This window comes from Balaenoptera physalus, assembly GCF_965194825.1.
Source record: "Balaenoptera physalus genome assembly, chromosome: 6".
Classification (NCBI taxonomy): Eukaryota; Metazoa; Chordata; class Mammalia; order Artiodactyla; family Balaenopteridae; genus Balaenoptera; species Balaenoptera physalus.
The window spans coordinates 48,915,426-48,940,652 of NC_138885.1; the positions used below are offsets into that span (position 1 = coordinate 48,915,426).

The 25,227-nt window shown below is 40.0% G+C and overlaps 1 protein-coding gene across 1 annotated transcript; it reads right to left on the reverse strand.

Moving 5' to 3' along the window:
* Nucleotides 1-396: 396 nt before the first annotated feature.
* Nucleotides 397-23,006, reverse strand: RPRM (reprimo, TP53 dependent G2 arrest mediator homolog). Its single transcript, XM_082465998.1, has one exon. It carries the CDS (start codon nucleotides 20,564-20,566, stop codon nucleotides 20,237-20,239), a length of 330 nt encoding a protein of 109 aa, XP_082322124.1. The 5' UTR covers nucleotides 20,567-23,006; the 3' UTR covers nucleotides 397-20,236.
* Nucleotides 23,007-25,227: the final 2,221 nt, after the last annotated feature.

The window sequence follows — 25,227 nt, forward strand, 5'->3', positions numbered from 1 at the left end:
ATCAAACACAAACTTTTCCCCACACTTAGTAACTTAAAGATCTGTAAAATAAAAATGCACGTACTGTATTTATTAAAAAAAATTCACAGACGTCCCTGGTGGCACAGTGGTTAAGAATACACCTGCCAGTGCAGGGGACATGGGTTCGATCCTTGGTCCGGGAAGATCCCACATGCCGCGGAGCAACTAAGCCCATGCACCACAACTGCTGAGCCCACGTGCCACAACTACTGAAGCCTGCGTGCCTAGAGCCCATGCTCTGCAACAAGAGAAGCCACCGCAATGAGAAGCCCGCGCAATGCAATGAGGAGTAGCCCCCGCTCACTGCAACTAGAGAAAGCCCGTGCACAACAAAAAAGACCCAACACAGCCAAAAATAAATAAATTTATAAAAAAAAAAAAAAGAAAAAAATTCACATATAAGTGAAACTGTGAAGTTCAAATCCTTGTTATTCAAGGGTCAACTGTACTCCAGAATTGTTAAGCATATTTAGAAAAAGTAATGAATTCTGACTTGCTCTAACCCATATCAGAGTATAAGAAATAGTTACAGTAATTTAAGCAACTTGGTATTTTTCTTAAATAGACAAATATCTTCATTTGGAAGAATATGCTAATTATCATTTCAAATCAGTTGTGAAAATAGTATAAGATTTGAAAAACTATTGGGATAACTTGGGGGAAAACATGTTAGCATTGACTTCACACCATGTCCAAAAAGATCTGTAAAAATTCAAGATCTAAATTTAAGAACCAAATATTATAAAATAATTTTAAAATGAAAGATTTTTAACTAACACAGGAAATACAACAGTTAAATAGAAAAAAAAAATAGATATGACCTTTCAGAAATGTAAAAGTTTTATATGAGGCAAAACACATAAGTAATTGATAGACTCAGGGAAAATATTCCCACATATATAAGATTCCAATAAACTTATATCACTAACAGAGAGCATCTATAAATCAATAACAAAAGTCAAACAAATAGAATTTTAAAAATAAATAAATAAATAAAGCGGTAAGTTTGAGAAAAAGTGTCCAAGTGTCCAGAAAACACAAGCCCTGTCATACTAGAATAAAAATTAAAATAATAGCTAATATCCTTCACCTAAAAATTGGTGAACATTTAAAAAATTATAATATTCAGTGCTATCAAGGGTGTGGACAATGGGGCATACCCATTCTTTTGGTAGATAAGTAATTGGTAAAAATGTTGGAAGATTTTAAATGTGCGTACCATCTGACCTTCTGAGGTTCTGCAGGGAGGGACCTATATGAATCTACCACCCAGCACCGTATTAGACAAGAATCATCTCAATAGAAGCCACAGTGGAAAGATAAATTAGGATGAGAACAGGATGCCACCATTGCTCTTCCCAAAGCTTGGCATTTTGTAAGCTCACAGCTGTGGGCCCAACTCTGAGGAAAGAGGTGGGGTGTGATTGAGGGGAAGAAGTTATTCAGTAGTAGGGAAGCTCCTATTCTAAGTTAAGTGGTTGTAGGAAAAGAAAATTATCATTTTGATATACTTGAGTTTGTAGAGTGAAATTTGTGTCCATCATCACCTGAATCGTTCTCTTTCTTCTCTCACTTTCTTTAAATGCCAAACTCTCACTGTAGTAGCGTTCCCCCACCAAGAGTTTTTATGGAGCAGGTGGAGATTTTCACTATTTTCCTTATAAACGTCTATGTTGTGTTGAACTTTTTACAGCAGTACACATTTCTTCTGTAATTAAAAACCATAAAGAAAATAATAATTGACATTCTCCCACCCCCATACACATAAAACAGCAGGGTAAAATAAATCTCAAATGACCTGAAGGTTACATGTTTCCAAGGTAAGCATTCCTTTAATTATTAGCTGCAGTAATTGTTTGTATTTCTTCATTTAAATTTAAGTTAACTGACCAAATAATATAGATGAAGCCTTAAAAAAAAAATGAATACTATGAAATGCTTTAGTTGGACCTTCTTCTTTTCATAGCTTCAATTTTCGCAGCAATTGAAGTAACTTTTAACTCTGCTTATGCCTGTTAATGACCGGATGCAGTCTTTCAGAATTTTCTCCCTAAGACAGCAGGGCAGAATTAATGGCAGTTTCAGCTCTCTTGAAGATTGATGCAGCATTGCAGTGCTTAGCAAAACATGTGATCTTTTAATCAATCACTGAAATAAATCTATGCAACTGGTGTCAGGAACAAAAGTCATTTTACACTCACCTTCCCAATTCCCTGGAATCAAAGGAAATGGAATCCAAATTAGACTCACTGAGCCACACTACTGAGCCTCCACTCCCAAAAGGATTTCAAATTTGTCACTGTTCAGAAGACTTGTCTTGCAATGAAAAAATGGAGGTTGGCACATTTATCTATAAATACGAAAGTGATGGAGCATCCCTTATGGTCCTGGCTTATAAATAGGCTAAGTCAGAATATTATCTCATGAATCCATAATTCCTAATCACTGCCATGTAGACTGTATCTTTTCATAGGCTGCTAGAAATATTTTGCAGAAATCTTATCATTCATTCCGCTCACATAAGAGTTAATGAATACTTCTACACAGATTATTTTTTTACTTTTAAATATCTCGAGGAAAGAAGTTTCTCTAAAGGTATAATTTATAGCCTCACCCTCTTTACTTCTAGTAATTCCTTCCACATAAAATCAACTCTTGATTTAACCCAGGTAATGGAAAACATGAGTGAACCAGTGAGTACAGAAGGTAAATAATTTAAAAAGTAATTTAACCTTGCCCTGCAGTGTGGTGGGACCATTACGTAGTGAAGAACAATGTAATATTATCTTAGTAATGTTTTTAAGAGCTTTATTAGTTGACCCACCCAAAATTCAAGTGTGTATTAAGGGAGTGGCCATATTCAGCGCTCTTCAAATTCAGGGCCAAAGTAGCATCTTAAATCATCTTCTTGGCCTCTCTGTCTGAACGCGTAGCCTCTCCCTGAACACTTTGTTATTTGCCTAGGATCTCACTGAATATGCAGGTAGAGAAAGCAGCACAAATGTATAGTTGACGTGAGGAGATGTAGCTCTCAGGCTTACATTTGTCCTTTTTCTTTTGATTCATATCGGTCAGCATGGCATACATATAGACCCCAGGATGAAAAGCACACTGGGGTCTTCATAGCAGATCAGAGGAATGGAAAAGAAATAGGGAACAAGTGACCAAAGTTGGGAAGCTAATTCAACTGTAATTTTGGCTCCAGATGAGAGGAGCCATCAGCTGTCCAAATCCCTGTATACATAGAAATATGGGTAACTTGAATTTATCTTGACTATCATAAGTACCCAGAGCACATGCTGTAATTGTTGAGACATAATAGAAATAGTTTCAAAGGAACATTATGCTCTATGTAAAGAGCATTACAATACTAGATTGTCAGAGCAACAGCTAGAAGTATATCCAAACAAAGTTCCAGCTTCCTGAGAGAAAAATTTTGGCTGGGTATCAGGATCAGTGCAATTCTGCAGCAGAAGCCAGGACAGTGGGCAGAAACCAGCTATGTCGACTAGACAAACAAGTGGACTTCAGGGGAAAGCTGTGGTTCTCTGGACTCAGGATTGTCTGGGCATCACCTTGAACACACCAGCTATTGTAAGATCCCACCAGCTAGTCCTCTGGGAGCTACTATAACATTCTCTAATTGTCTCAGAAACTGGGCAGAAATGAGCCTTTGGTGGAGGGCCTCAGGGCTAAAGATTCAGCATAGTTGAGAAAGTCAAGAGCATCAGTTATTTCTATTAGCCAGATGTTTAGAGTCCTCTCCCACCCAACCGTTGTGCTTCCAGGTGCCCAAGAGACCTAGGACATGGATGAACCACAAGATTCTTTCTATGAAGCATGTCTCTCCCCATCGGAGTTTAACACCAAATCATCTGTTTTTTTTATGTCTAAGTTTGAAGATGATTTATTGTCATTTCAAAGCATATGCTACTTTGTGTTTTATAAATGGACACTCGGTGAGATATATCCTTTGAAAGACATTCTTTAAGGCTATGTTTAATCAGACTCTGGCACTCAGAATGATGGTGTTCTTGGCAGAATTTCAAAATAAAGGCCGCTCTGAGGACAGGGCATGATATTATATTATAGCAAGGAGTATCTAAGCAAGATCATAAAATGGCAATGCCAATTACAGCGACTTTGGAATACAGGAATGAGAGGGCACACGAGGCTGTAAAATTAGGTCATTTTTGATAATAAGGTATGTTTAAGAGCGGTGTCACTTAGAAACATAGGCAACTCAGATTTTAGGATTAAATGATTTTTCTCCTCTTATCATAAAATGTAAAACATATGCCATTAAGAAGACATTTAACCAATGTTAAGTGTATAACATTTTCTTTATTGAAATAAATGATAAAAACCAGATGATATGTGGAGAATATTATAAACTTTCCCAAAACTATAATAGATATTTACATACTAGAAAACCCATAGCTAAGGCTTTTGTGCCAGGGATCAGACAAGCAGCACAGTGACACAATTCCAACAGGACTGATTTTAATTCAGGATGAATGAGTAGTCTCCTGCTCAGTGAAACTTATTACCTCCTCTCTTTCCAGTGAGATGAACAGAATCAATCTGTATTCAGAAAGGCAGTCTTCATGTCTCCACTGTGTCTGTATCAACTAAGAACATCTCTGCCATCTGGAAAGAAGTCTATCCGAAAACATTACTCTTGTTGGAAAAATATTTTTAAAAAAACTTTTAGGAGTCATGACAAACTAAACTATAGTATTGTGGAAAGGTATTTTGGAATTTGACAGCACACTGGCGAAAACCTCATATCTATTCTTCAGAGCAGTGACTGTGTCTTTGCAATGCTGTGCAGATTCTGAAATACAATGCTATAATTACAGGCTTGGATTCTGTGTGTGTTCTCAAGGCTTGAGACATAAAAGTATTAAATTTTCTTCTCTAGAAACAATGAAAGGTTTCTTAAATCTGATTATTTGGTGTGGCAGAGACCACATCTTGTGCTGTATTAGAAAGAATGATTTATCCATTAACACCTTTCACCCATACAGTAAGGAAACAAAATCCTGCTAAATCTATGAGAGTCTGTACCTCAGGGATCCTTTTGTTTGGGATAAATAGGTGCCCCCAAGCCAGCTTAGTTTTTCTTTAGAGGCAGGGAGCTTAATGGAAGAATTAGCCTTTGAACTTGAAGAAAGCTGAGAGGCTATGTCTGCACCTGAGTAAAATAATCTCAAAGTCATTTTGAGTGTAACTTCTAGACGAACCAATTAGGAGTGATCCATTTAGAACTGAGGTCAGAAACTTATATTTATGGCCAAGATATAATGAAAGATGGTTTTAGCACAATGGGAGAGTTATGAGAAAATGCAGGCGTGTGAGTGAGAAAGGAGGATTCAGCCTTCGTATTTGTACCTCAGGTCTGGTTACTTCTGCCAAAATCCTGTAACTCAGACAGGCTTCCTCCCAAGTCCCTAAGCAGGCTGCTGCTTGTTTGAGCTGGGCGGCAGAGCCACCTGCTAGGTGCCTGTGCTTTCCTGTCCCCCCCCAGAAAAGAGTCGAGAATAATGAAAGGGCAAGATTGGAAGGTGCCTCACAGATCTAGCCTAACCGTCTAATTCTTGAATCTCCTGTAATATCCCTGCTGAATGGACATCCAGAAACAAGAAATTTATTCTTTCCAAAAGCGGTTCACTTCATATTTGTCCAGCTCCAATTATTAGAAAAATCTCGTCTGTTAAGAGTTGAATTCTCTTTGCGTGTAGCTTCCTCTACTCCTCACCGTTGCCAGTTTTACTACTTGAATTCATACTAAACAAAAGTAAGCCTTCTTGTTTGTGGCAGTTTCTCAAATGTTGAAGCACAGCTATCTTGTTATCCCCGAAGCTTTATTTATTTATTTTTCTTCAGTGGTAAACACTGCCAGCTCTTTTGACCATTTTTCATCTAACATGGTTTTAGAACCTTTACCAGCATAGTTGTTTTCTTTTGAATACACTGACTCTGTTTACAACTTTTTAAAAATAAGGCATTAGGACCAGAACCACTGTAAAACTGGAAAAATCTAGAAACAAGAGAGGTGGCCTCTTGCTCCCCCTTATAAGATTTTTTGTTTCCATTAATGCAGACTAAGTTCACACTATTTTTTTTTTCTTTTTGGCAATCTCAATATTTCATTGGCCTGTCCAGAGACTCTTCTTGAACAAAACTCTACATCTCTTATATTTATGGTCTGTTGATAAGCCACATTTCCCCCCATTCTATACTTGCACAGTGGTTTTAGACCCAAGTACACGACCTTGTGTTTTTCCAGATTAAATTGTATCTTGCTAAAATCAGACTATTACTAAAATCTCTCAGAATCTTTTGGTACCCAGATTTAGTCAGTCAATATATTCTACTTCTACTCCTCAGTTTCCTCATAAATGAAAATACAAACTACCTCATAAGATGATTGTGAAGACTGTGTGATCCAACACATGGAGAGTGATTAGCATGGGGACAAATATATAGTAAGTGCTCATTAAAGCACATTGTTATCATTTTGTAAGCAAGCCCAGTCTAAAAACAAGTCTTTTAACCTTAAAGTATAATTGTTGACATCATCTAAATAAGCCCCAACATTTTAGAATAAAATATTTTAGTCAAAACTATATTGTAGGCTGAGTTTGAATGAAAAAATTTTAGAGCAACATGAAATAAGTGAATTCTAGAGGCCTTTACAATTATAGAATTAGAAGAGAAAAAAAATTAAATCTCTATGCATTTCCAAGTAAGAAGGCTACCTAACTGGATGAGTTGAGGCTCATTTTGAATTGCCTCCTAAAATCTACATTTCCACCTCCTAGGGCCATCTGCTACTGGCAAACTCTAAATCTACCAAAATGATAAATTGCTTTGCATTTCCTCTATGTGAAATCATTACTCAAAGCTATAGGGGTGAGTTGTTAATGACAAATCTCCATGTGTGTGAGAAAGTTGAAATTTTCCTTACTGTCAGTTCATTACCAGAAGAATTAGCAGGATGACATATTGAAAATGCTCTTGGCTTGTAATGCTTTCAGATCTGGGTTCACATCGTAGCACAAGATCATTTTAACTGTGTGACCTTGGAAAATTTACTAACCCTCAGTCCCTCCATTTTCTCATTTATGGGAATGGGGTAGCAGTAACTTCTAGAATTGTAAGGAATTTGAAGTAACATATGAAAAAGTAACAAGTATGATTAATATTAGCAGTTTTATCAATCACTCATATGCATGATGATGACAACAATCAACTAGAATTTATGTGATGCCTACCCAGTTTCCATGAGCAGAATTTGAAGATCAGCCATGCCAATAATATAATCCAATAGAATATAATAGTAAGAGAATATTAAAAATAGGAATATATTGTACTGTGTTTAAGTGCTTTGGAATCACTGTGAAAGTAAGATTCTCTTAAAATAATAACTTTTCTTAATTGAAAACACAGGATAGAAGAAAGCCAGAGAAGCATATAGAATGGCCTAATATTCTGGCATGTAATATCATTAAAACATGGGAATACTAAAATTTCGTAACTTCACTCAACCTTTCTTAAGTGACTGCTTCATGCCAGGTAACCCACACTCTAAGAAGGCAGTGTCCTTGGTGGTCATAAAACCTTTCTCATAGCACTCTTCAAGGTCTAAAGCACTCTTTAGGAATCCATAGAATTGTAAATTGAAAATATTTTTATCTCGGAAATCATTGAATCATGGAACACTGTTAACTTTTCCTTTCTTTTACTACATAGCACTTTAAGCATGAAATGAAACAATACCAATAGCAAGTGTTCATCCTTTGAGTAGCTTTTCTTTATCTTAATAGTCAGTGAAGTCTTTATTTGCTTTGTAGAATGAAGTATGATGTTGAGAAATTAAAATACATTTAACAATTGCAAAGAATTCAATAAAATTTAATCTCTGTATTATACTATTTGAGGTGTACAATCTGATCCAAAAGATAAACATGGATTTACTGTAATTTTTAAATAGATGTTTGTCCAAAAGCTAAAGGAATCCTTTAACAAATCTCCTTTAAAATGAAGAATACGTTTCAATTGTAAATTTTCAAAGTTGGTTCTTTATATATTATCATTTTAAAGTGAAACATCTCATATTTACCAGAGTTAATTGGTTTGCCAACTCTAAAAGTTTTTACTTATAAATATTCCAAATAGTAGAGAATTTTAATAAAGAAACATTAAAAAAAAATTTATTGGGGGTGTGGCCAAGATGGCAGAGTAGGAAGACTTTGAACTCACTTCCTCCTATGGGCACATCGTAATTACAACTACTTACAGAGCAACTATCTATGAGAATGACCTGGAGATGAGCAGAAAAGATTTTGCATAACTGAAGAGATAAGGAAGGAGCCACAAAGAGACATATGGGGGGGGTGGGGACACTGTATAGTTAGGACCCACCCTCCCAGAGTTGGTGACCCACAAACAGGAGGAATATCACAGCCACAGAGGTCCTCCCCAAGGAGGGAGGGATTTGAGTCCTACATTTGGCTTCCCAGCCCAGGGGTCCTGCACTGGGAAGACGAGCCTCCAGAATATCTGACTTTAAAAACCAGCATGGCTTACACATGGGAGAGTTGGAGGGTTAAAGGAAACAGAGACTCTACTTTTAAAGGGCACATACAAAATCTCACATGCTCTGAGTCCCAGAACAGAGGTAGTAGTTTGAAAGGAGCCAGAGTCAAACCCATTTGCTGATCTTGGAGAGCCTCCTGGAGAGGCAAGAGGCAACTTCGACTCCCCCTGGATATGGAGACACTAGCAGCAGACAGTTTTGGGAATTCTACTGCAATGACCCTGGTGCTGGCAAGTGCCATTTTGGAATCTTCCCTCTAGCCTATTAGTGCCAGGGGCTTGCCCTGCCCATCAGCGGGTCCGCGGCAGCTGTGCACCGCTAAGCTATGCAGCTAGCCATGTAGGTATCCTGCTCCATGTGGCAGCAGGTCCAAGGTAGCTGCGTGCTGCCAGACTGCACAGCCAGCCACATGGGGAGTCGGGCCCATATACGAGCGAGCCCATAGCTACTGCACAAGGCAGGGCCTTGTAGCCAACCAGGCCAGGGGCCAGTCCCACCTGCCCCCACACCCACAGTAGTCAGCCCCACCACAAAAGAAGGGAGCATGCAGCCCACATACGGGGCATACCTAGAGGTGAGAATGCTACTTGGCCCCATAGGAAATCTCCTACATAATGCCACTTCTGCAAGATTGGGAAATGTAACCAGCCTACCAAATACATAGAAATAAACACAGAGATTTTGCAAAATGAAGAGACACAGGAATATGTTTCAAACAAGGAACAAGACAACACTTAAGAAAAAAAGAACTAAATGAAGTGGAGACAAGCAATCTACTTGATAAAGAGTTCAAGGTAGTTAAGATGTTTACCAAACTTGGTAGAAGAATGGATGGACACAGGGAGAATTTCAACAAAGAGTTAGAAAATATAAAGAAGAATCAAATAGAGCTGAAGAATACAATAACTGAAATAAAAAATACAATAGAAGGAATCAATAGTAGATTATATAATACAGAGGAACAGATCACTAAACTGGAAGATAGGGTCATGGAAATCAACCAAGATGAACAGAAAAAGATTTTTTAATGAGGATAGTTTGAGAAATCTCTGGACAACATCAAGTAGAGTAACATTCACATTATAGGGGTCTCAGAAGGAGAAGAGAGAGAGAAAGGGGCAGAGAACTTATCTGAAGAAATAATAGCTGAAAACTTTCCTAATCTGGGGAAGGAAACAGACATCTAGGTCCAGGAAGCACCGCAAGTGCAAAACAAGATAAACCCAAAGAGATCCACATCAAGATACAATTGCAATTAAAATGGCAAACGTTAAAGACAGAATCTTAAAAGCAGCAAGAGAAAAGCAACTAGTTAGGTATAAGAGTACTCTCATACTACAATCAGCTGACTTTTCAGCAGAAACTTTGCAGTCAATCCATAAGACAGTGGCTTGACATATACCAAGTGATGAAAGGAAAAAACCTACAACCAAGAATACTCCACCAGGCAAGGTTAGCATTCACATTTTAAGGAGAGATAAAGAGATTTACAAGACAAGCAAAAGCTGAAAGAGTTCAGCACCATTAAACCATCCTTATAAGAAATGTTAAAGGGACTTCTCTAAGTGGAAAAGAAAAGGCCGCAAATAGAAATATGAAAATTATAAAAAGAAAATTTCACTGTTAAAGGCAAATATGTAGTAAAGGTACTGGATCAACCACTTATAAAGCTAGTTGGAAGGTTAAAAGTAAAAAGTAGTAGAATCATCTATATCCACAATAAGTAGTTAAGGGATACAGACAACAAAAACATGTAAAATATGATGTCAAAAACATTAAAGGGGAGAGGGTGGGCAGTAAAAATGTAGGGTTGTTAGAATGTGTTTTAACTTGAGATCATTGACTTAAAATTATATACTATAAAGACACAGTAATCTAAACAGTGTGGTACTGGCATGAAAATGGACACATTGATCAATGAAACAGAAAAAAAGAGCCCAAAAATGAACCCACACCCATATGGTCAATTAATCTATGACGAAGTATGCAAGAATATACAATGGGGAAAAGATACCCTCTTCAATAAAAGGTGTAGGGAAAACGGGATAGCTACATGTAAAAGAATGAAACGGGACTATCTCTCACATCACATAAAAAATAAACTCAAAATGGATTAATGACTTAAACGTGGGACCTGAAACCATGAAACTCCTAGAACAGTGGTCCCCAACCTTTTTGGCACCAGGGACCAGTTTCGTGGAAGACAATTTTTCCACAGACCAGAGTGGGGGGGTGAGGGGATGGTTCAAGTGGTAACGCGAGTGATGGGGAGCGGCAGATGAAGCTTCACTCGCTCGCCCACCGCTCACCTCCTGCTGTGCGGCCGGGTTCCTAACAGGCTGTGGACCAGTACTGGTCCATGACCCTGGGGTTGGGGAACCCTGTCCTAGAAGGAAACACAGGCAGTGAGCTCTTTAACATCAGTCTTAGATGTCAAATATATTTTTTTGGATCTGTCTCCTCAGGTAAGGGAAACAAAAGCAAAAATAAACAAACTAAAAAGCTTCTGCACACCAAAGGAAACTGCCAGCAAAATGAAAAGACAACTTACTGAGTGGGAGAAGTTATTTGTAAATGATATATCTTATAAGGGGTTAATATCCAAAATATACAAAAAGCTCATACAACTCAGCATCAAAGAAAACCAACCCAATTGAAAAATGGGACCTGAATAGACATTTTTCCAAAGAAGACAAACTTATGGCCAACAGTCACATGAAAAGATGCTCAACATCACTAATCATCAGAAAAATGCAAACAAAACCACAATGAAACACCACCTCTCACCTGTCAGAATTGCTATCATCAAAAAGACAACAAATAAGAGATAAGGTGAGCTTACCTGTTGTGATGAGCCATATGAGAAACACGCTCCTAAACACCGTCTTTATGGTTGGTAGATTTCCTCTCTGAGCCCCACCGTCAGCTCCTCTTCCCACTTGTGAATACGAATGAAAAGGTCCACTCATACAAGTCGCATGGGAGGAGAAGATACTTGCAAAGCAGCTAGTCACAGTTAGCAAGGTAATTTCCCTAAGTCAGAAGTGTGGAGCAGGCAAAGCAGCTGGAAACCCCCCAAAATGAACAATGACAGTTCAATTTCTATACAGATAAGGAAGCTAAGCCAACTGTCTGGGTTAGACTGAATTTAGATGAGGGGCAGTTAAGGAACAGAGAATAAGGAAGGATTCAAAGAAAGGTAATAAAAATATCACATGTACCTATACGGCAGCAGCATTTCCAAGGAAGATGGGTCATGGCAGAGGCTTCATCAAAGTGAGTTTGTCAGATCACCTTGGGAAATGCTAAATATTTTCTCTATCCCGTGGAGAGTCATGAAGCCTAGAAGAGAGATCCTGCAGCAAATGAATCTGCCTAGTTTTGTCTAGTACTACTTTATCATATTAAAGACACATTTTAGCACAAAATTTACCATCTCATCTTGAAGACATTTTTATGCCTTGTCAGGTCTACGGAGGGGGGATGATTTTATTCTCACAAACAAACAGAGATGTCAGATAACTGGTAGAAATTCATATCACCAGGTACAAGGTGGTGGCAACGCCTGTCCTCCAAATCCAGGTTGTTGTCCGGGCTCCTAGAACATCAGCTCAGACACAGAGACTCTTGGAAGAAATTATAAAAGGCTGCTGAGCCTTGCTGAAAGACAGTTGACAGAATAAATAGAGTAAATAATTTTAAAAGGAATGCTAAATTAAGAGTCAAGAGATGCAGGTCCCATTACTGGCTTCGCCACTGGCTGGCTGTGTAGAACCTTGGGGAAAAAATTTACCTTCTCCAGGCTTTGGTTTCCTTGAACGAAGTGACAATCATTTTAGGCCATGCAGCAACATCCCTACTGCTTCTTCTAATAATAGAATCTCTTTCTCATGTAAGGACTCGTGGCCTTGTGGTTTGACTCTTGTGGAAGTTGAACTGACTCTATTTCCCCTTGCTACCTCCCCTCTCACCACATGGGTGGTATTGGCTGAGCACACCCTTCTTCTGGCACCTACCTCAGTCACAGAGATTTGTTCAGGGATGGATACATGACCCAAACAGGCCAGAGTTTGCCCAGGAAAAGACAATTTCTTCCTGCTATGGTTGTTAAGCTGGTATATATGGTAAGATGTGAGTGTGAGCCTATAGGAATCACTTTTATTCTTTTCTTTCTCCTGCCATGTGGAAAGAGCTTTACTGAAATATGGAGAGAATGGAAGAATCTGGTAACATCATATATCAGCTTTTCAGACAGCTGAAGCACCTGTATCCTTGGACGTGGAAGTCACAGAAGTCAGTAAATTCAGTTTTGTTTTTCTTTTTTAATTAGCTTGAATTGGGTTTATGTTGGTTGCGACCCAAAGAATCTTAAATAATCCAGCCCATTCTCGCTTGAACATTTCATGAATTTAGAAGATACTTATGTTACTTAAAACAAGGAGAGATTGTTTTCTTAGAAAGTTCATCTATGAAGTTGGGGAGGGAATTTCACACTGGATCCTTTTGTTAATTATTCATTCACTGAAAATTCCTGGTAAGGGCAGTGAATAGAACACTCATTCCCAACCTGAATTTGTAGAAAAATATAAGTAGCCTCCAGAAATTCATTTGCAGCATTTTCTTCCAGCTTCCACCTTCATGCTCATCTTGAGCTTGAGTATATAATGTACAGTGAGCCTTGTGTATGATACCTAAAGACAGGGAAAAGTCAAATTAAGTTGAGTAGGTCAGATCCCCCAAATCAATATAGAGAAGAATGGAGGATACTTCATGTGTAAGGGGAAAAGTCACAAGTGTGCATGGCTCATACAGCTGGATCTCCAAGGACACATGGGCACAAATCAAGCAGAAGATAGGATGGAAACGTAGAAGGCCCCTTTAAATTCCATGATATTTTGCAGTCAACTTCCAAGATCTAAGTTAGTACCCAGTGCAGAGTCATGCCATAATGGACACTAAATAATACATATTTATTGATGATAAAGATAAGAAGATCTGGCAAGTCCTCTTTGACCTCTGGGTATAAGAAAACTGAGCTGGCTAACAGGATGCTTGCAATTAGTCCAAGACTTTGCAGAGTAGAAGAGAGAAATGGAGAAGGAATTAGCAGTCTTCCACATTCTGCTCACATTGCTGAGCTCAGTAGTCTTTGATCCTTTTATTAAGTCCTCTAAATGTAAAATTTTTTAGTCACTGTTTTGAGAATTCAGAATCTGCCTGTCAATTTCTAGAGACTTAACTAGATAGGTTCTTTTTGTTTTCATCGATCTTCTTCAAATTTAGGGTCCCCTCTCATTTCTCTTAGCTTAGCTTTTAAAGATTTTCAAGCTTGCACAATATATTATCTTTGACTTTTCTGTTCCTTGGGGATTTCGCTTCTTTTTCTTTCCAATTCTTAGATGAAGACTGAAACATATATCCTAAAATATAGATGTATTGTAAGACTCCAGGCACCTTCTATGAGTCTTATTTACTGAACATTTTGGGAGTATTTACTTGCAACTTTTTCTATGCATTGTTTTATTGTAAGCAAGTAAATAGTGTAAAACAAAGAACGGGGGAATATGTGATGCTTACATTTAGTCTGCAGCGAAATGGATGTGTTTCATCAGTATACAATACGAGAAACACAGAGTGTGAGTGTGCGCATGTGCGCCTGCCTCAATCAATACTATTTAAAATATGAACTACAAGATCCCGCTCAATTTATAGGAAAATAAATAAAGCCAAAGAGACACTCTGTATCCCAGAGGGATTCTTTTCCCAAAGCAATCAGACATCAAGAGTCTTGGTCTGATAAAAATCAATGACTCTTTCAGGGAAATAGATCTTTAGATGTGGATCAGGGAAGGAGTACATAATGAGAGAGGAATTGGTGAGGATAGAAGGCAAATACGAAAAAAAATTGGTAAGAGAAACTGTAACATTGTCTCACTGTAATTAACCGTGTCAGTGCATGGGCTATGGCATGATTATGTATGTATACTGATATCACTGTGACTTCCAGACATAGTAAATAGAGACAGTTTATTTATTATTTGACTTTGTGGGTAGATCATATGCCTTCCCTTATGTGTGTTTATCTGTGCCTGTGTTTCATGGCTCAAATGAATAGAAATCATCTCATTTTTTTTAGTAATAAGTTGTACCACATACACATGGGTGCTTGACAAATACTATCTAATTGTTTGAATTACAAGTTCAAAACATATTACTATCTAACAGAAATCACTTTTAAAATGGGGGCAGGGCAGACTTTGGTTCCAACATTATCACAGATCGTTTGACCTTCTATATATTGATCACTCTGTGCCTGCATTTACCCACACAGAAATATTCAGCAACTGAGCGCTTACATGTATTTAGGAAACTATTTACCCATAATCCCTTCAAAGTATATATAAACAGTCAAATAAATGAAAATATAACTTGTTTATTCTCATTTAGGATGGATTGTTATTTGAGTTGGCAGTAAGCCACTGTTTACAAGCTTACTGAGGAATATTTTAAAATGCATTTAGTTATCCTTACAATAATAGTCCTTGTAGAGCTCCCCTCCGATATAGTCTGAATTTCTCAAATATAAGTAATAAATTTAGATTATTCTATTATGATCACCAGAAATGTTACATGACTTGCTGGTAATATTATATACTTTATTTTTTCCTGAACTATACTTCGCAAGAATTTTTAAATCTAAGCTGATGCTATAAAATTAATCCTGGACTTTTAAACATTTTAAGCATTTAAAACAATACAAAAATATCTGGAAAGAAGGACAGAGTGATATTGGCTATGAAAGCAGTTAACCATTGAGCCTTTAAATTCAGACATTAGGTAACTATTACTACTGTTGGAGCGGACATTAAAACACATCCCATTTGAGCTATCGTGCACATATCTAAGTGGAATTTGTCAGGTGGGTAAAAGATGTATTGATTCCTGTTTGGGGTATTGCTGTAGACTTACTTCTTCAACAGGCTTTCAAACTAGATTTGAGTCTTCCAGAACAAACTGAACCCTGGATTCCTTTCCTGGCATTGCAACCCCCAAAGTGACAAGTGTAATAAGCCAGGGCTAAGGGAGGCTATAAACTGCATGCGAAACAGCTGTTGTGTGCTCTTGCAGAAGCTCAAAGGGAAAAAACATGCTTTGAGGGAGAAAAATTGGCTGTTAATTAATCTTCGAACACCCAAAAAGTTTCTATAAACAACAATGCATATTAGTCTAAATGTATATGGACCCAGAGGAATCATTTGTTGATTATGTGCTCCCCGGTTCACTGGGCTTTCCTTTCATTGCTTCGTCCAGTGACAACACAGAGATCTGGGATATTTAAGGCACCGGTTAGATGATGTGTGATCTGTCAGCATAGAAACTGCTGTCTACCTAGGCCTGGCTAGGTGTCTGAAATTTTGCTTTGGCTATTGTAAATAACATCCCGAGTTGAGGAGCACTTGACTTTAGCGGGAGGGTGTTTCCTACCTGAAGGACCAAGATTGGAATGACAAAATGTATTCTAAGATACCTATTGAAATGAGCTAAGAAACCTCTTAAGAGACAAGGAAATATTAAACAAATTAATTCAATAGAATCGTTGAATAGGAGTATCCTTTTATAGATAGAATCTATCTTCCTCATTTTAGGGCTGATGCCACTCAGTTATTTAGAGACCAGAACCAAACTTTGTTACATCATAGGCCAGTATGCTTTTTCCTCCCTCACTCAGAATTAGTGTAAGAAGACACAGTAGCAGACTGGCCCAGGATCCAATGAGAAGCCAGGGTGGCTTGAAAATCAGAAAACAGGCACAGGGAGCCTTAGACTTAATACAGTAGTGTGACCTTTATGCTTAGACTCCCTCAAGCAGACTTGAAGGTGTTCAACACTCAAGTCCTTATACATTTTCAGAGAAAGTGGGACGATTCATAACAGCAGTCTTAAGAAAAATAACATCTATTAACAATTGGCTAAGCTACTTATGTAGAGGCCACCCAATTAGGCTCAGAGGCATCAGTGGCTATCTGCACAGCCTGAGAGGGGTTACAACCCTGCTAATCCACTTGCTGTGTCTCACAAAAACCTCTCCCTGTTTCTGCTGTATTTCCAGAAGGTTTTCAGGAAGTATCAGATGCCTCCCCATGAACCACATGCCAGATCCAGCAAGCTTTTACAGGAAGCCATCTCTCTCTCTCTCTCTCTCTCTCAGGACTTCCCACTAATTACTGACCACATGGTGGACTTAAGTGTGGGATGATAAAATCTGCCTGTTTGCATCTATCCCTCTCAATTCCCAGTCTCTTAAGGCTGACATTGTTTTCTTATATGAAACCCAGAAAGTGACTTTTAAAATTTACTTTCCTTGTAGCACATCTGCGGGAAAGGATCAACGTGCCATAAACTCTAGGCAGGCTTTAAAAGTTTCATTTAATGCATTTGTTAGGATCAGGAATAAAGACAGTCAAAGGCAGAGTGAGACAGGGAGCGGTGTAGGGCCCAAGAAAGTGGTTGCCGTGTGGCCACTTGGGGATAGGGAATGTAAAAAGCTTCTTGCACACATCACCTCATCTATAAAAACCAGAACCACTTGGCATCTCTCTAAGTAACAAATGGATCTAAGGGCTGTCGAGAAGAGTTGGCAGGAAATGGTCCCCAGGGCTATGATATTTTCAGATCATGTGCATTTCCCTATAATGCATAGTTCATGGATTACAGAACTCTGTTCACATGTCTTTTCTATCTAAGGACTAAATTTTGCAGGTTATGATTTGTCTGACTATCACAGTTTCTGGTGGTAAGAGAATAAATCTGGATAGTTGAGATAAGGAGAAACTGTAAATTTTGCTTTCGAGGTGCAGGGAAGAGGAAAGCAGTGTGAAGAAGTATTAAGAGGAAAAAGGATGGAGAGTGATCGTAGTGATAGTGGAGATAAAGAGTATTAGTAGAGGAAAGAGTAGTAGGGGCCTTGGGCAAGCCCCTCTCTCAACTTTCAGGAATTTGGCTTTTAATGGAAACCTCTGTTCTATACGAACAAATACAAATTGACCTGTAGGTTTGAGACCTTTCTGTGTCTGACATTCACTGTAAGCAGGTACCTTGTACTCAGCAGAGCACAATGTAAGATTCCTACACACACACTCTAGCTGATTGGTTTTTGATCCTAAATCAGTTTCCACTAACAGCACCGTGGGCTAATAAATCTGTGGGAAGAAGAGATCCTCAGCAAGACATTGCAGCCACAAAACCCAAAGACTAAAACAAAAACAAAAAACTGAGTTTAATTTTAAAAGTCTGGTTTGTCCTTGAGTGAACTGGTTGTTCTGCTTTGTTTCTTTCTTTGAAATATGGAGGCCACAGAAACTGTCTACAAAATAAGAAGTCTCCGTTTCCTATCTTACTCATTAAAAAAGTAAACTGCTTTCCACGACTCACTCTTGACTACATGTTGACCCTGCTCCCCTGCCCAGACATAAGTAAACAAGCAAACGCTACCTGCTGAAAATACAGGAACAACAGGCAAAACTTCAAAAATCCTTGCTTTTGCAAGCCTGATATCTATTAGCAGTCAAAAAACCATTCTAGGTCATAATTCCTGACAAGATTTACTTTGGGAGTGAAACAGACACTTTAAGCAGACAGGATGTCAAAGGACACTCAAACCTTTCGATCCCAACCCTTGATCACTGACATTGTTTATACCAGTTGTGCCTCTTCCCAATTAAATGGGACACTTCGTTGCTTTTTTTAAAATTTTAGTCCATCTTATTATCTGCTATTGTGAAGCCTTTAATTGCTATAGCATAGTAGAGGATTCTTTATATTCTTGAAAATATTTAGGATCCTACACCAGGTGTAAAAATAAACTGCTCAAAACCTCTTGTCAATTTTAAGCTGGAAGCTATTGTATCCTTTGGGTTATTTTCACATTCACGGTTTTCCAGGCTCTTCTTTCCAGATTCCCTTCAATTTCTGAGCCCAAAGACCATCTGTAGCTCCCTCCTGCCCAACTTTCCCAGTTTCCCAGTTTTAACACATCTCCTGTATTCAGGACCTCGGCTAACTCCTCTGAACCTTTTTGCCAGGCTTGGGGCTGATAACCCAGGCCGGGTTTCTCTTTTTATGCCCTTTAGCTAGAAACGTAATATGGCAAAGACAATGCATGTCTTGTTTTAGTAACAATGGTTTACCCCGGGGAGAATTAGCGTCACTATGTACTTTAGGACCTACTTTTCTTCGTTTTTTTTTTTTTTGTTTTTTTTTTTGATCAGCATCCTGACGCCGTCTTGCTGACGTTGGTCAGGGGAAAGATGCCCTCCCTGAAGGCTGGACAAGCCGTCTCTTCCTTTCATTAGCGGTGTAACCCTGTGTTCCCACCGGAGCCCTGCACGGAAGTGTAATCTTCCCGCGGGGGCATCCCGTCGTCTCGCCTGGCTCAGAGAGCTGAGCCTAAATGAAATATAAAATATTAACTGTGAAGGAAAACAAAGGATGCTGCCTCCAGGACGGCTCCTGTGCTGCGGCTTGGCCATGTCTCACTCGTCCCTGGGCCTCTCTGTCTCGCTCCCACCCTCGTCCCTGCGTAGGACCCACGAGTTGAACCGCAGCTCTCCAAAGCGAAATCCACCCCGGACCGGTAACCCGAGTCCTCACCGTCGCCCGTTCCCTTCTGCCGGGAGCGCAGAATGACCACCAGGAGGCCAGGAACAAAACACTTAAATGTTGCATTTATTAAGGAAATGTTAAATAAGGGGGGGGGGGGGAGTCAGAACGGTGTCACGAATGTCAAGAGCACTTTTGTGGCGTAAACCGTGCGGTCACGAGCTTGGAGTTCTATTCCGAGTCTTTGTCCCGGGGCCAGCTGGAGGGCCAGCCCCTCCCCCCGCCCCCCAAAGACCCAGTTGGAAATGCATGAAAAGAAACAACTCACCCCATTCACATTCACAGGCTCCCCCTCCCCCCACCCCTTCTCCCAACACAAAACTCTAACCCCCAGGCAGGCAAACAGGCCACTAGGGCGGAAAAAGACTTATCAAATATTTGTATTCAAGCAAACAAACACAAAATCCCTTAAAACGGCACGTTACAATCAATCATAGGTATTTATCGCCCCTCCTGCCAGGGCTGGGAGGAGCGGGAGGGAATGGGCGCGAAGCCGGACACGGATTTGTGTGTCCCCGTTAGTTCGGTTAAGTGGAGTATACGCGGGTCACTTTTCCGGTCACCAGGCAAGCGGTGCCGTTGGTCTCTCCCTGCCCGCCCTCTCCACCTGCCCCCAGAGCTTGGCCCACCTGCGGGTGGAAAGGGGCCTTGGACCGGCCGGTGTCCCCGCATCCCGCGCCAGCGGCAGCTTCCAAAGTTCTGCGCCCCAATCGCCTTCTTCTTGCCACTTGCTGCTGGAGTCCAGAGTCAGGGCTCTCTTCTCCTATAGCCAGGCCTGGGGACTTTCAGAGAGCCAGCGAGCAACGGGTCGCTTCATCCCGAAAGGCAGAAGTCGAGAGAAATAATTGACTCCGACAGGTTTGCTTCGCCCAGTCTTGGATGGTGAGGGGGCGCGGCCCGGCTGGTGAAGTGGGGAGGCGTGGGGCGGCTGCCGCGGGGGCCGGGGGCCGGTCAGTAGGGCCCCACGACCACCGCCTCCACCTCCTTAGACGGTCTCCGGTCCTTCACTAGGAAGTTGATCATGCCCTCGGACTTGATGAGGAGGTTGCAACCAAGGAAGAAGATACCGAAGACCACGGTGAGCGAGAGCACACACATGACGGCGATCTGCACCACGCGCATGATATACAGGCTACGCTCGTCCGGGCCGCCCTCCGCGAAGCCGTCGTCGGTCACCACGGATGCCTGGGTGCAGCAGCGCACGGCGCGCTCCAGCGCCTCACTGCTGTTGGCTAGGAACAGGCCGGCCACATCGGTCTGGTTGCCCAGCGCCGGATTCATCGCGGGAGCGGGCGGGCACCTCGGGAGGCGCGGGTCCGAGGGGTGGGAAGGCGGTGGCGCGGGAGAAACAGGTGAGCTGAGCGCTCACTTGCAGACTTGAGCGCGCGGGCACAGCTCGCTCTCTCCTTTCCAAAGTCCCCGGGGCCCTGGGAGTTTCCCCGGAGCCTTTCCGACGAGCGCCGCAACCTGGGCTGGTCTGCGCCGTCTGCTCCTGCCCGGGCGGCGCTCGTTCCCGGCGCTTGCTCGACTGGGGGCTGTTGGAACTTGGCGGGGCTGGGCCAGCGGGGCCGTGGGAGGTGCGGACGGCGGCGGTAGGGCGGCTGCTCTGAGCGAACAGCGGCCCCTTCCGGCCGTGCCGCAGCTCTGCGCCCGCCGCCGTTGGGCGGTGTGGGAAGCAAAGGGGCGAACCTCTTCCTGCTTTTCTTGCTTCGCCTATTTTCCAGCTCCAAAGGCTAGGCAGAGGTCACTGTACATTTCTGGGCTTGATGGATGATTGAAGCGTTTCGGGTGGGGGAAGGGTTGCGACCAGCTGAAAGTTTCCTAAGAACTGGGTCACACCAGCTCTGCGTGTCCTTTGCCTCCCGCCCCTCTCACCTCCAGGAGGTGGAAAGTGGCGATGAATCGCAGGTGCCAGATGGTGCTGGCGAATGCATGGACCCGCCGCCTGTGCCTGACTTTGTCTTGCATGCGACGTATGTCTAGTGGTGTAGGGGTGTATTTTTACAAAAGCGATGATTTTAGGAAGAAAGAAAGAAAAGCTGGGAGGGAAGGAAGGAGAGAAAGAAAGGAAGAAAAGGAGGGAGAGAGGAAGCGATTGGAAGACAGAGTAAGGCAGGCTTTATAGTGACTTTTGAGGCAAAGGAAAGGGGATTAGGAGAAGGAGGGGTTCTTCCGTGGCCTTTGTGTGGAGGTGGTCGCCAGGAACAGGGTCACCTCTCTGGTGAGGGAGGGGAAGGTGGACAGAATGGCTACCCTTGTAATCTCAATTGCAAATGAGTTTTTGGATGTGCTTCCAATGTTTTTCTCTGTTGGCAGTAAATCAGTTGTTTAAGGGAATTGCTCATCAACATCCATCACCTAGAACACTAGCCAGCTGCTGGAAGCCCTCCCCATTTTCCGTAAGCTGATATATTTCACCTTAGTCATTTTAAACAAAGCTACATATGTTGTAGGGGCCTGATTGAGACTTCAGTCCCTTAGGATTCTGCTTCTGGTTTCAGTGAAATGTTACGAACCTGTCAGATTGTTTCTTGAGCTCTAGAAGAATACTTCAGGTTTTTGTTTTAGTTTTTAAAATCTTTTCTACTTTTTTTATTTTCTTCCCCCTCTCTTCTTCTTCCTCTCTCCCTTCCTTCCTTTTTTCTTTCAACTGTGACAGCTGGAAACCAGTAACTTGAAGCCCAGTCCAAATTTCTGATAGACTATATTTACTAAATTTCTATTAAAACAAAGCAGCCGTCTTGCCATTTTCAACTCTATTCTCAATTCCATTATATTTTCTTGTTAAACCCTCTGATTTTTGTCTCCCCAAACATTATTTACTCCATGTTCAAAGGTTTCCTTAAATGTTTTCATAGTACTTCGTGACCACAATAAAACAGTGAACTGTATTTTACTGAGGAGTTTTCAACTTTTGGATGTTGATTGTATATCAGCCTCAATAAGTTTAGACCCTTCCAAATAGCTGTTTTTGTTTTGAAGGGATGTTTAATAGCTGAAGACCCAGGCTTCTGGGCCTCATCCTCAATTCACCTGATTTATTGCTCTACTTTCCCATGGTTATAATTGCCTTGAAGAAGGCTTCCACTCCCAACAATTTCTTCTTTGGACAAATTTATTATTTATTGATTGGAAAAAAAACATTTAAATCTCACTATACAGACTATCTTAGTTTAATATGGGTGATACTTAACAGTAAAACATAATGCATATGTGAAAAAAATTATAGGAGATTTTAAGATAATATAAAGCAATACTACCATGAATGGTAGAGGCAAGTAGTAGAAATTTAGAAAAACAAAAGATGGAGAATAGAGGTCCACTTCCAGGGATATTAACTTGCACAGGATTTTATGTTTAGTAGAAGTTGGGTGCAGATGATTAGAGACAATAGCCCTCTCTTTATGTGACAAAAACAAAGAGAATTATAGTACATTTGTAAGGTCCAGTTACAAAAAGTTCCTAAAAGTGTTAATTGAATCATTTCAGCATTTGAGTATATTTATTGATATTAACAGGACTACTGTTTTAGTCAGAAGTCATTGTTAAAAGGATCAAATTTTGGAATCCAGTAGAGGTTTTATATCTTTAAACCTCTGGATTTGAGGGGTATGTTCTTAAAAGAAATAACGTAACACTCTGACTTCATTTTGTTTCAGCTTTACTCCCAGCAGCCTCAGAGCTGTGGGTAAGATAGCGCTCTTCCCAACAGCTAGTTCAGATCTCTCTTTGTTTTCTTTACGCCTCCCGCCACCCCCACCCCACCCCACCCCCGCTCCCACCAACCTGATTTTGTTGGATAAGATTGCTTGGAGTATTTAGATGGAAATTAACTATAAACCTAGTAGTACAAAACTTACATTTATCATTCACTTATTACTGGATTTAAGGGGATACGGATGGCTAGAGCTTTTCTACAGAAATTGTTTATCTTTCTCTTGTATTTGGAAAATTTTTCTCTCAGCTTTACTCCAGTTATTCACCTATTTCCTAGAAAAATCTTAGAGATGTGGAAAAGAAATGTTGATATAGAAAAACTTAATTTCTAGAAAAACAGATGGTGATGTGAAATGAGGTAATGTATTGATAACTCACTTAAAATAAAAGGATTTTGATACATACAATGACTCACTGTTATATTTATTTAACTAATAACCTCTCCTACTTTATTGGAAAAAATGTTTGATTTCAAAAAAGTAAATATAGTACTCAGCATTTCACAATATACATGTTACACAAGGAAGGAAACATTTGTCTATTCTTTCCCAAAAATATATCTATGACATAATAAATTCTATAAAGATACTCCAGGCTGTTATTGATGGGCATCTGTGATCAGTAGACGTTGGATCTATAGTTTGAATAGTCTTGCTATAGGACCAGAAACTTTCAATATCAAAGGTCTTTTCCTTGATTCTCTCTCTGTGTATATCATGAAAATAGTAAGTAGACATTTTTAAAAAGAGAATATCAGATATTTAAAGGATCTTTATAACTTTGAAGCAAACTTTTTAAAAGATAAATTACGCTATATTACACAAGGTAAGTAGAAGTAAGAGTAAACACTCATATTCATTCATGAAGGCAGACTCAGCACCTGGAACACAAGAAGAAAGCCAGAAATAAGCCAAATAGGTCATCGAACCACCAAAATAGATATCATGAAAGCCAAGTACCTAAGCTTGTATATTTTTCTCCTGAGGTTGATCCCTCAAATTCTCTCAAATCTATGCATTTTTACTTCTCACACAGTTTTAACTCTCTCTTTTATCTCTTTTTCTTGATGACAGGACATCAGTATCAACATGTGGGTTGGAGAGGAGAAAACAGCCAGAGGTAGGTGCTTTTAAAGCCACAAGGAATAACAGCAACAACCAGAAGGAAAAACATTAAACAACATATACAAATTTTCTAAGAGTGTACAGTATTGGTTTGGGGACATTAAATATAGAGACAGACATTCTTAGATGGTTAGGAGTCTAGCAAAATGTGTAAAGACATGGACTTTGAATCCTGCTGTCTTCACTTGCTAGCTGTGTGATCTTGGAAAAGTTCCTTTACTTCTTTGTACCTCATTTACTTATCTGTGAAATGGGGTTGATATTTCACAGGAGGTTGAAAGGATTGATCTAATCTATGGAAATATCTGAGAATAGTTATTAAAAAAATAGTTATCAAACAAAATAGTTACCAAATAAAAATATATTGCAATAGCTCCCGAGGAGGCATCAGTTGTATAGTTCTTTAAAAAAAGGCTGAATTTTGTTCAATATATTCTTTTTAAGAAGGCTGGAAAGTGAGTGATACATTTTAGAAATATTGCCATATGAAGTGATTGACCTTGTTAACGAAAAAAATTGCAAGGATGTGGAGAAATTAAAACTCTTGTGAGTTGCTGATGGGAATGTGAAATGGTGCAGCCTCTGTGGAAAATAGTATGGCAGTTCCTCAAAAAATTAAACATAGAGTTTCCATATGATCCAGCCATTTGATTTTAGGTATATTCCCCCCAAAATTGAAAGCAAGGGCTTGAACAGGTATTTGTACACCAATGTTCATAGCAACATCATTCACAGTAGCCAAAAGGTGGAAACAATTCAGATGTCCATCAGTGGATGAAAGGATAAACGAGATGGTGGTGTATACATACAGTGGACTATTATGCAGCCTTAAAAAGCAATGCAGTTCTGATACATGCTGTAACATGGATACATCTTGAAGGCATTGCGCTAAGTGAAATAAGCCAGACACAAAAGGACAAATATTGTATGATTCCATTTATATTAGGATAGTCAAATTCATACAGACAGATAGTAGAGTACTGGTTACCAGAGGCTAGGGAGAGGAGGTAATGGAGAGTTATTGTTTAACTGAAATATACAAAGTTTCAGTTGGGGAAGATGAAAAAGTTCTGTAGATAAATGATGGTGATGCTTGCACAA